Raw genomic sequence first — 12,377 nt, 5'->3', positions numbered from 1 at the left:
CCACACTGCTAATGTACTCATTCAGATCTGAGGAATATAAAGTTTAAAGCATTCTGGAATTATTTTTGAAGTGTTGCAGTAGGCATTATCACTGTAGGTGTTTCTGGTGATGGACATGGATCAGCGTGGTCACTCCAGCTGGTCTGCAGTTTTTATTTTGTTGCAATTTGTGCTACTGTAGCCTTTCTGTTGGTTCAGAATAGGCACACTAACCTTTGCATCAGTGCACCTTGGGCATCCATGAACCAACCGTTGGTTAGATGGCAATCCTTTCTTGGAGCACTTTTGGTAGGTACATACAAATCTTTAGATTTTTCCCATTTTCCTTGTTTCTACTCTATCAGCTTCTAGGAATTGACTGTTTACATGCTGCTTAATATATCGCACCCCTTGACAGGTCATAATTGTAATGAGATAATAAATTTTATTCTGTCTCATCCTCATCTTTATCTGTCTCATCTGGTTTTAGTGTAATAGCTGATTGGTGCATATTCTATACTACACACTAATTGCTTCCTGGACCATATACAACACCATTAATAAAGAAAAATAAAACATATATATATATATATATATATATATATATATATATATATATATATATATATATATATATATATATATATATATATATATATATGACTCCACAGTAATACAATGAACACAAGAAAAACCCAAAAAGGTACATAAAAAGTTAAAGAAAAAGAGTATACATACACAAATGTCAAACGGCTCAGAAAGTACAGACAGAATTTTTAATTTATCATGTATATTTGTTCATAGAGAGCACATATTAGCTGACCCACTAGCAATAACCAGTTTCCAGCACTGAGACCAGGTGCCAACATGTGGGCAATCAAATAGAGCCACTTTGTAGTCTGAAGCATGTCCAGAGGTGCCAACATTTGCAGTGTAATCAGAGCATTTTTGACCTCTCACTGCAGTGATATGAGAGCTACCTGAAAACGATGCTTTGCTGCTTTTTCAGATAAAGCAATGGTCAGACCACACGAGAATAAAAAAAAATCAGCGGACGAAAAGGTCAGTTTACCAAAGGGGAAAGGATGTGAAACATGAAAGACTTCACCTGAGACAGGCACAATGTTACTTTCTCCTCATGCTGACTTTATCTGTGTGAACTTTGTATTGTAAATTTGCAAACCTCGACTGTGTTGGCCAACAGAAATCAAGATGGTGGTCTTTTATATCTGGAAAAAACAACAATGAAATAGCTGCTTATTAGTTAGATCACACAGGGCTATTTTTTTCATCCTATTTTCTTTCTAATTTGGTCCAGCCAATTCCCATCTTCCTATTATACAACAGCTAGCAATTGTATTGTAAAGGATTCAAGCTAAAACATGTGACATGTGAAGCTAACCTATTGTGGCATTCTGAACCGCTTGAAACTCTTCCACGTAATGAGCTCAGAGATGCACATGATTGGGTAGTGCCACTTCGATTGACAAGGGAAAGAGAGTATGCCATCCCTCCCACCCAGAGAACACAGCCATATTTTATGTCTTGGATTCCTAGTGACAGATGGTTGTGCCATAGTCAGAATTGGAATCAAGATTTCCAGACAACATGGTGGATGCTTTGTGTTGCCCCACAGAAGGCCATGATTGCTTGGCACACATCTAAATATTATCCTGCCATCTGATGTACACTGGGAACATGAACATTCACTTGAGATGTTAAAATTTATTTTCTGCCTGCTAATTTTATTTTTTAAAGCAATATTGGCACCTCGGCATGTCTTTCACTATAAGGGGCTTCCCCGGCATTATAGAGCCTCTGTACCCATGGCTAGTTCACTATTTGCTTTGACATTCATTTTTAATGCACAATTGCAATTATCATTAAACCACTCTGTGGGCATTTACGACACGGCGGAAATAAATGAATACTAGCACAAGCAAGTTATCGGTACATACAGAAGAGCTATTAAATAATGTAAGAGCACAAAAAGAGCTGCAACAGGTTTCAGCTTGGGATCTGTCACAAGCAATGTCACACACCTTAAAACCTAACATGTAGGTAGGGGTTTTGGGGTGGGGTGGGGGGTCGGGTGGAGAAAATGAACAACTGATAAATCGCTTGGAACCGACCCATTAAAAAGATGTAAACAGTTCTCGTGTGGCTGAATGTCGTCATTTGTATTAGCACGAATGCCGTTTGTTCTGCTTGGCTGGCGGAACAGCGTGAGTGCTGGAGTATGTGTTGGGTGTGCGGGCGTCAGAGAAACGTGGTCTGATTGGGCCCGCTAAGACAGCCAGCAGTATGCTGGCAAGTCGTGGGTGCAGGAACAAGAAGTAGGTGCTTTAAAAAATAAATAGAACAAGGCACAAATATATATTTTTTCTTTTTTCACAAATGTTTAAAAAAAATTAAAAAAATGAACAAAATTTGCACCAGCAGGAGTTGTTGGGAGGTGTCGGATAGTGAAGCTTTTTTTTTTTTTTTTTTTGTAAAATAAAATAAAAACAAAAACAAAGAAAACCAAAAACGTGAGCTCTGTTTGAGTTCCTCCATCCTACACCTCTTCAGTCTCGATGGCAGAGATGCTCTTGCTTTCTTTTCTCTCCTGTTGGTTAAATCACTAAATCCAGTCTGATAACTATAAACCCCCACACAGCCTCACTTGCCCACCCCTTTCCTCCCCCACTCCCTCCCCCTTTCCTTCCAAACCAGACAGAACTTTTGCTTCTCGTCCAGCAGAGATACAGGAGAGATGCTAACAAAGTCAGAGTTAGATATAATATTCCTTCTTGTCATCCGTGTTGGTTTGCCCTCCCTCGGCGTTGATGATGGCTGTATCGGCATCCGCTGCATCGTCTGCTCCTTTGGCCTCGTGCGTAAAATAAGTTCCTGTGACAGAGATATGGGAAAGTATTTTGAGAGGCTCTGCATATAGGGAAATGCCAATAAAAAGTTTGCAAACAAAAATCGTTCGCATGATCTACCTTTATGTCTGGCAAAGTAGCGCCCCAGGACGATGAGCAAACAGAGCATGGCGAATACGACTACAGCGACGACTCCGCCGATGACAGCGTGATCTATTTTCTGTGCTGCCGCATCTGCTCTCGAATCTGAAAAATAAGAAAGCACGAATAAATCCGAATGTGGCCTGTTTTGCTTATTTGAATGCTTTCAACTACAGGGTTAAGAGCTGCACTCATCAAACAGGTGGTAGAAAGAAAGATTTATATTCAAGTAACACAGAGAAATAAGTTTGATTTGTCTTTTTCCCTGTCAGTAAAATCTGAAATATACACGATATGGACAAAATTTTTAACATACCATTCCACATCTAGGGCCGATTTGCTGTTATAAAAACCTCCACTACATCTTCTGGGAAAACGTTCCACTAGATTTTGGAGTGTGCTTGTGGAGATTTGTGCTAATTCAGCCAAAAGGGTGTTATTAAAGCAGTGGTGAAAATTATTTGAGTAAATGTACTTCGTTACCGTACTTAAGTAATTCTTTGGCTACTTTTTAGTTTTACTGATTATCAAATATATAAGCAACTTTTACTCTCTACTTAACTACATTCAATATATGTACTTTTTAATCCACTATATTTTAACCGACAATGACAGTTACCAAGTACACTTTGCACAGCAGCTTTATCTTCTGTTGCTTGTTAGTTCTCCTTTCAGTAACTGGAGCTGCATCAACAATGCTTTGGGAATGCTTCTGCATTGTCCACGATCTGAATCACGTGTGTAATCAGTCTAATGGAAAGCGCGGCATCGCCGGCGGGGTGATGTCACAACCAGTGAAGCTATTAAAGCACATGGAGTGAAGCCGGAGCTAGCTTCTGTTTGTTCATTAGGTGCTCTATGTGTGTTTGTCTGAATGATAAGTGGTAAATGTCCTAAAAAATAGGGAAAAAATATTAATAAGCAAGCAAGTAAACTTAGCACACATTCTGGCTGTGTGTTCCTCCCTGCCCCCTGGGGTTTATACACACAGCCCGTGTGTGGCTTGCATGGGAGCATAGCATGCTATTGTGACAAGAGCATTCAGCTCCGCCTCTCTTCCTCTGAGGAGGGGGGGCAGTGTAAGTTCTGTAAACCTGTTTGTAACAAGGAGCTACTGGAGGTTGTGACCCGTGCCATAGCCAACCTGGGTATAGATTGGCCAGCCGATGTGCTGAAAGTTTGCTTGTCCAGCAAGCTGGACGAGCACTTTTTGCAACCTGCATCACAACCTCTGCTTCGGGGTCTGCCCTTCTTTTTGGATCTGCACACTGAAATGTCCAGGTTCTAGGCTAAGCCATTTTCTGTCTGCCTCTTAAGTTCTAGAGTTTCTCTCTACTCATTGTTGGACTGAAAGTGTGTGGTTATGGGTTGGTGCCCGGGTTGCCAGGTATCTCTCCCCGGGTGCCTTATCGTCCCTGAAAACAACGACGCTGCCCACCAAGCCCCTTTAAAATACGTTGGCGCTGGTGGGCAAGGCTTACGCCTCACCAGGTCAAGCCGCAGCATGCCTGCGTGCCATGTCAATGTTGCATAACTATCAGGCTGACCTGCTACGAGAGCTGGATGTGGGGGAACATCTTGGGTGGCCAGGGTGGTCCAGGAGCTCCGCCGTGCAACGCATCTGGCTCTGAGGGCCACTAAGGAGACTGCTGGGGCCGTTGGCCGGTCTATGGCCGCCCTTGTGTCTGCTAAAAGGCACCGATGGCTCACCCTGTCGGATCTCTCTGACAGGGATAGGGCTGTCCTGCTGGATGCCCTTCTAGTGCAGAATGGCCTATTCGGTGACTCTGTGAATACAGAGGGGTGCAGTTTCAAGATCAAACCAGCACCTTTCAAGACTGGGAGGTTCAGAAACAGGTTTAACAGGTTTAACATCCCCTATTAGGGATCCTGTGTGACACTCTGGGCTGAAGATCTGAGGACTGTCATTTTCAATAAGAGGGCTTCGGCCAAGAAATCCTGACTCGAGATATTCTGCGGAGTTCACCTCATTATAAGATGCCCACCCCGCCCCGGCACCCTCAGGGAGCTGCTTCATTAACCCTGCCATGCTCAGTGTTTTAGGGCATGGCTAGCTTCAGCGAGCACCCTCCTTGGGTTCCGCCCGGTACTGTAGTGAACCTGGAGAATTTGTTGCCTCTCAATAGGCCCCTAGAGCTGCACCAGGGCGTAGGCTCACCAGAGGTTAGTCTCAAGAGATTGATAGCCTTAAGAAACTACCTGGCAGCCTGGGAAGCTCTGCCAGACGTGTATTTGTGGGTCCTGCATACTGTAGACAGAGTCATCTGAGCAAGGGACAGGGCCATCTGAACAAGGGAGGAGATGCTTTTTGGGGCAAGGGCTGAGGGTGGAACAGATCTGGAAGAAATTTTACAGCGCCCAGTTGGACCTGTTTGCAAAGAGACGTCGCACTGTCCCCTCTGGCTCTCCCTTACACCCCCAGCCCCTCTAGGGCTGGATGCCATGGCGCTGGTGTGGCCCTCCTGCTTTGCTACTCCCAGGAGTTCTGGAGAGAGTTCGCCAAAACTGAGTCCGTCTCCTCCTGGTTGCCCCACGGTGGTCGGGCAAACCATGGTTTGTGGACCTGACAGCACTTCTTGAACACCCTCCCTCGGAAATTTCTCTCAGGAGAGATCTCCTCTCTCAGGCAGGGGGCACAATGGTCCACCCCCACCCAGACCTGTGGAGACTGTGGTAGAGACCTTTCTCCAATCCAGAGCTCCCATCATGAGTAGGTCATACACTGTTAATGGCGCCTGTTCATGTCATGGTGCAACTGGTACCAATTGGATCCAGCTAACTTCCTGGTTGGGTTAGTACTGGAATTCCTTTAGGAACAGTTCGCTAAAGGGTTGGCTCCTTCCACCCTAAAAGTCTATGTGTCTGCCATTTCTCCTGGCTTCTTTCACCATCAACCTAGCTGTGCTCTTCCACACTAGGCAGGGACTAGTCAGTCTGGTGGTATTAGACACTAGTTCCCAAAGCATTGTTGACGCAGCTTAAGTTCCTAAAAGTAAAGCAATCTTTTAAAAAGGTATCTTCAATTAACAAATACAATTACAGTATCATCTCACAAAATAGAAGAACCATTAGTATTAAATAGACAAATAAAATGGTGATGCAATATTGCTGCCTATGCAGAATGTCTCCAGGTTACGTATGTAACCATGGTTCCTTGAGGGAACAAACCGCTGTGTCTCCAGGCTACACCCTGGCATCCCTGCAGAACTTCCCCCCTTTTCAGAAGCTAGTGCCAGCTTCACTCCATGCGCTTTCATAGCTTTCTGGTCATAATGTCACCATGCCGGTGATGCAGCGCTTTCCATTGGACTGATTAAACACGTGATTCAGAGCTTGGACAAAACGGAAAAGTTGCTGACGCAGTTTCTCGATCCCTCAGGGAACTAAATGCTACCCCATCAAAGACATCCTACAAAATGTGTGCTTCCGACTTTGTGAAAACAGTTTGGAGAAGAACCACATATGGCTGGAAATGTCAACTGTCCCAGTACTTTTTCATATAGTGTACATAATGCTATGCCAAAATCAGCATATACTATGATATACATTCTCACATTGACATAAAGCCTGGTGGTTACTGTATTTCCTCTGGGCTTTTGGCCATCTGACATAATTTTCTCCCTATAAAACCATAATATGTCTGTAAGGTTTTTTTCCACAGTTTTTTTTCATGTTCTTGCTAATTAGAGTTCACTTGTTGCTGAAGTCTCAAACCTGAATCTACTGTAGTTATAACCACAGCTTTTGACCATGAAATTTATTTCACACTTGGCTTAAGCAGTCAGTCCTCTACTTTGGGGAAAAAAAAGCAACTGGTATCCAAGCAACTAAACTTAATAAAGGGGAGAGGATTTGACAATCTGCATCAGGTGCAACGGGTGTGTGTACAGGGACACTCATCAAACCAAAAAGGCACCACTTATATTTTGAGGCTGACCCCATTCACAAAAATCAAAAAAGCAAAACATTTTAGAAATACTACTTTTGTATTCATGCATACAAAAGGGGAAATGTATTAAATGTTGGCAGCAAAATTGCATTGCATTTTAAGTTTCTCACATACTGGAGAGTTTTATCTTTCATGTCCAAGCTTTTTTTTTTTTTTAATTCGCCCCACGGCAGGTCCAAGATTATTGCACCTCATTTTTCATTTTTTTATTTAATTTTATTCCAATTGTGCTTTTCTTAAATGCATTTTTATAGTTATGTTTAAAATAAATGCTTTTAATTACAATTAATTACGTAATAGAAATAAATATCACACAGTATCTATTGTGAAATTCATTCTTGCTCACCACACTTGTAAAACATGATTAGTTTATGTTAATGCTATATTTCTTGTAAGCTTGAACCAGTCTGGCCATTCTCTTCTGACTATTCAACAAAGCATTTTGACTGCACAACTGCCTTATATACAAGTGCTTATTTGATCAACTTTAATCTATGTATGGAAATTCTAAGAGATTTCATTCTCTGAATGAAACATCTTGCACCAACAACCAATCCATTGCTAAAGTTACAGGTAAACCGGCTCCTGTATTTGCAGTTATAAACATTCCTTTTGTGACTAAGGGCAGCGCACACACACACACACACACACACACACACACACACACACACACACACACACACACACACACACACACATTCTATTATCACATGGGTCTGTTAACTGTTATCTGCATGGCTTTATGCATTGTATTGCGATCAAAGTGTATGTATGTATACAATAATTTGTAATTTAATGTAAATAAACTAAAACTGTGGATGCATATTTACTTTAAAAGTAATGTACTATAATGTACATGAAGAAAAAATACTTTTTACTGAATTATTCCAGTGTTTATACCCCAGGGACCTGTATTTTACAAAGAAAATGAAAACACATTTTTAAACACATGGGTTTAAGTAATATTTCATCAATAGACACTGACTAAAGACATTGGTTTTGACAATTTGAACAAAATATGGACATCTGAATGCTTTTTTCATTCTTCTTTTGTAGCTATTCACATTATGCTTAGTGTACATGTACTGCTTAGTTTAAGACAGCAGTGTTTCATGGGGAATATAAAGCAGTATTATTTTAAAGGGCATGTTCAGTCAGGCCTTAAAGTCAAGAGTAAAAGTGCCACCAGCCTCAACACGTGTCAGAATAAAATCCACAGAGACACGGTTTGGAGTTATAAGAAGAAACAATACCAATAAGAAATCATTCTGAGCATTAAGATTATCATTTGTATATCATTTGGTGTATGTTTTTGTGGAGCAGCCAAATAGAGGAAAGGCCTCCAGGTTTTTGTTTGGCATTAGCCTCGATCATGCATGCCCTGCGATGCGTCACATACTACCAGGGAAGCATCACATGGTCCTTGTGCTTCTGGAATCCAGATCATGGTGTTAATTAGCATGGGATCAGGAATAGAGATGAGAGCACTGTCATGATGCATTCTGTTCAGCAGCGCTAACTCTTCCCTAACTCAAACTAATCTCTGTACCCTCACTGCTTCTGCCCGACATCCCCAGATAAATTAGCTGTCTTAGGGTGCAGACAATTCAGCCGAGCCAGTGAGGAATTTGGCCTTGCTGATTAAAAGAAGGTGTGCTTCGATCAAATGCCTGGATATAACAGTAACAGTAGGCTTTAATGAAATGTCATAAAGAAGAAAATAAATTACATACATAATAGATCGAGTCATGTTATACGGGTTATCAGGTCTCTCTCTCTCTCTCTCTACAGTATCTCACTCTGATATCCTTCTGTTTTGCCGCAAGGAAAAACTCCACAGGATCTGCTTTCTTTGATATGTGATAATGAGCTACTGGACTTCATGTACCTCAGCCGCTGTGGCAACACAGCAATGACTCAGTTAAATGTTTACTATGCATTAAAACAGCACACAAGACAGAAAGTGGATTTATAGGCAAGCGAATTGTGTGTAGATTTGCAGCTGGTTAAAATCGTTGGTAAGCAATGCTCTGAAGGCCAGCAAATCATGCTTTACTGCTCCCATTCTGCATCGCTGCTGGAGTCACTAATTAAAGTGTGGCCAGTGTCATTACAGTAGCTGAGGACAGATTGGAAATGGCCAGTGTCAGAGCTCAGTGCCCATCTGCTCTCCTTGCAGCCAGTGCAGTGCCCTCAGGGCAAGGGCAGCCCTGGAGTGAATCTAGGGGAAAATAAGCGCAGTTTGGCCTTGTTTGCTTTAGAAATTAATACAACGTTAGCAAAGCAGAATTTCTGGAATAAGTAGGTGCTGTATGACTAGAGACAGCATACTGAAAGGGGTAGAGCAAATGCATTGTTCTTTCCCTTGGATAAAGTGCCAATCAAGATAGGACCAGGAATATCTGACATATCAGGTTCTTACCCTAATGCATGCACACTTAAAGGTAAAGGAAACATTAATTATATTACATCAGCTATACATAAATATGGAGAAATAACTGGGCATTATGGTGTTCGAGTCAAAGACCATGCTCCCTGATGTTATAGTAGCTAAGGATCCCAGACGGGAAACCAACCAAAACACTGGGGGTTGCAGAGTGCCAATCCCAAACGTGGATAAAACAGGAGGGTTGCCAAATCTTTCTAACATACATTGGCCTTAAGCCGTAACACAAATTCATTTAGAAAAAACAATGTAGAAACATATCTATGTACATTTATATCTCAATACAGAAAAATCAATGCTATTTCCTAAGCAACATCATCATGGCCTGCAAATATGGCTGCCAAGGACGACACATCCCAAAACCCGCACTCATGATTATGTTTAAGGGTCCTGAAGACTGATTACATCCACTTAGTTTCAGTTGCTTGAATGACCTATAAATATGAACTCACTTAAATGTGACATGAAGTGCTGCTCAGTGTTGGTTATAGCGTAATGTATTAAGCCTTCTTTTATGTTTGATTTTACCAGGCTCCTGATTTGGTTTTGTATTTTCTTTCTTTTTCTTCTTGATAACTCTGTTGTGTTAGCTATCAATTTTCAAATGTTTGCATACAACAACTGCAACTGTCTCTTCTGCCTAAATTCTGCCTGACAAAGTTAGAATCTCGCCTTTGCTATTTGCATGTCAAGGGGTAAGGAGTTGGTTTAAAATACATTGTGCAAAAATCCATTTGTCTTGTTTAAGATGTGTAAAATCTTGCTAGCTGAGTGTTATTTACTTTACACTGTGAATGTCAGACATTGACCAAAGTTGCTGTAAAATGGAAATAAGACTACACATGGCCAGTGGTGGATTAAAGGTTAAGGCTCTGGGTTACTAATGAAAATGTTTGTTCAAGCACCAGTACTACCAAGCTGTCACTCCCTGACCCTTCAGCAATCCCCTTAACCCTCTCAGCCCCGGGGGTTACCGCATCATGGTTGGCCTTGACTCCAGCTGGTATATGCAAAGATATAATTTTACTGTGCTGTAATGTATACATGACAAAAGCCCATTTTGCTTCAATTGGGTTTGTAATCAGACACCATTGTAAACAAACGTCAAAACGTCTGTGGTGCCGTTAATGTTGCAACTTGTTGCAATGCACTTGTAACAATTCGTTACTGCAAATGCTTCATGTGCTCGATGCATAACAATAATATATCCGTAAACAGTGGTGGACAAAGTACAATGTACTTGAGTTAAAGTAGAGACACAGTAGGTAAATTATTACTTCAGTAAAAGTAAAAGTGCTACTTTTAAACTTTCACTTGATGATGATTTATTATGATTTATTATGGCTATAATGTCCTATTATAATTTTTGTTAAAATACTCTGTTACTCTTAGCACACTAATCTATTAATAGAATGATATTAATAAGTCAAACATGAAATCTATTAAAATTATCATGTGCCTAAAACTGATTTTCAACTACTTAAAAAAAATCATGCAAATAAGGCCAAGGGTGCTGTGGCAAATCATAGTCAGTTTCCTAAATCATTTATTACTCTCAAAATGGTCTGCTTACTGTTGAGCTGATTTTTTTAAGTAGATATCACCAAGCGACAATCAAAAGAAGTTTAAAACACATCTACCCTGATTGGTGTCTTTTGCTGCATGCTTCACCAGTTATGTTTTCATCCACTCATAAATAAAAAGGAATGACTGATTTTCCAAAATGTAGTTGAGTAAATAGTAAGATATTTGACTTTTAAAATGTAGTGAAGTTAATGTAAAAGTTTCCCCAAATGAAAATAACACTGAATAAATAATTTAGTGTTTATCCAATATATTAGCTTAAATCATGCAACAAACAAAGTGTAATGCTCCCCCTTTGTTCATTCATTATTGGTCTTAATGGTCTATTCCAAGCCACCACACACACACACACACACACACAGTGGCATTTTATAGTATGTTTGTGGGAGATAGGAGGAAACCTGAGAACCCTGAGAAAACACACAAACAGGGTTTCTTAAGGTCAAGCCAATGCACAAGGTTTTCTCAAGAGGCCCTGAAGCCTTTAAAGTCAAACATGCAAACGTGAATCCATACAATAATAATCCTCTGGCTGTGAAAGGTAAAAAAAACTCTGAAAAGATGTACTTGAACTTTGACGAGCGTAAAACTGGCAAATGCAATGTTTCAGCTTTCAATGCTGCATTTCAGCTTTCGCTGGAAGAGTGTAAGACCTTTCTGCGAGCACACGGGGACTCTGAGAATGCAATGCCTTTCAAACCAACTTTTCTTTAAAAGAGCTCCTGCCTGCTGTCTCTGAATTGATCATTCATTTTGCTAATGGTTCCTGAGAGCTCGATCACTATACTAGTGTTCAACTCAGCGATTGCAGAACTTCTCGTTATGTGCAGTTTTCTGCGCTGTTTGCTGCACGACCGGTGACATTTTCAAAATGTGTGGGTGAATATAACACCGCCACATTTCCACACTGTGATTGAGGCTACTGCTAATCCGTAATGCCACACAGTCGATGAAAGAGAGGCTATAATCACACCGTTTATCACAGGTTCTCCCTGGATTTCTTTGAACATTTGTATTGTACAACAAGTTTCATGCATCCTGCTAAGGTCTAAATTCCAAATGCAACCTTTACAAAACACGACAACAAGATCTTGCAAAAAAAAAAAAAAAAACCCTCATCTTAAAAAAACACTTTAAATAAGCTAAACTGTAATAGATTTAGCAAATTCAGCAGGGAATCTAGGAAATCACACACTATATATTTTTCTGCCTCTATTTTCGGCATGTGACGTACCAGAAGCCATTAAAGTTTCATTACATCCTGTTCACTTCTGTCAGTCATCGTGGCAGCTCAATACTGAACATGATGAACGACTATTTCTGCCTGAACCAATAACGCTACAGCACTTCAGTATCCATAAATTATATTGGGAGGATAATAAAACACAAT

General features: G+C 40.7%; 1 protein-coding gene across 3 annotated transcripts in view; it reads right to left on the bottom strand.

The window, feature by feature from the left end:
• Positions 1-741: 741 nt before the first annotated feature.
• Positions 742-12,377, bottom strand: part of cadm1b (cell adhesion molecule 1b) — a 191,687-nt gene continuing 180,051 nt past the window's right edge. For all 3 annotated transcript variants that reach the window (XM_046862774.1, XM_046862777.1, XM_046862776.1), the window contains 2 exons: positions 2,967-3,092; positions 742-2,871 (listed from right to left, as the gene is read on the bottom strand). In XM_046862774.1, the coding sequence (XP_046718730.1) occupies positions 2,753-2,871; positions 2,967-3,092 (245 nt within the window). In that variant the 3' untranslated portion in view covers positions 742-2,752. The remainder of the gene's footprint in view (positions 2,872-2,966; positions 3,093-12,377) is intronic.

The sequence above is a fragment of the Silurus meridionalis genome, chromosome 12 (genome assembly GCF_014805685.1).
Source record: "Silurus meridionalis isolate SWU-2019-XX chromosome 12, ASM1480568v1, whole genome shotgun sequence".
Lineage (NCBI taxonomy): Eukaryota > Metazoa > Chordata > Actinopteri > Siluriformes > Siluridae > Silurus > Silurus meridionalis.
Note: the sequence above shows the minus strand (reverse complement) of the source record. Positions and strands in the feature narration are given on the sequence as shown.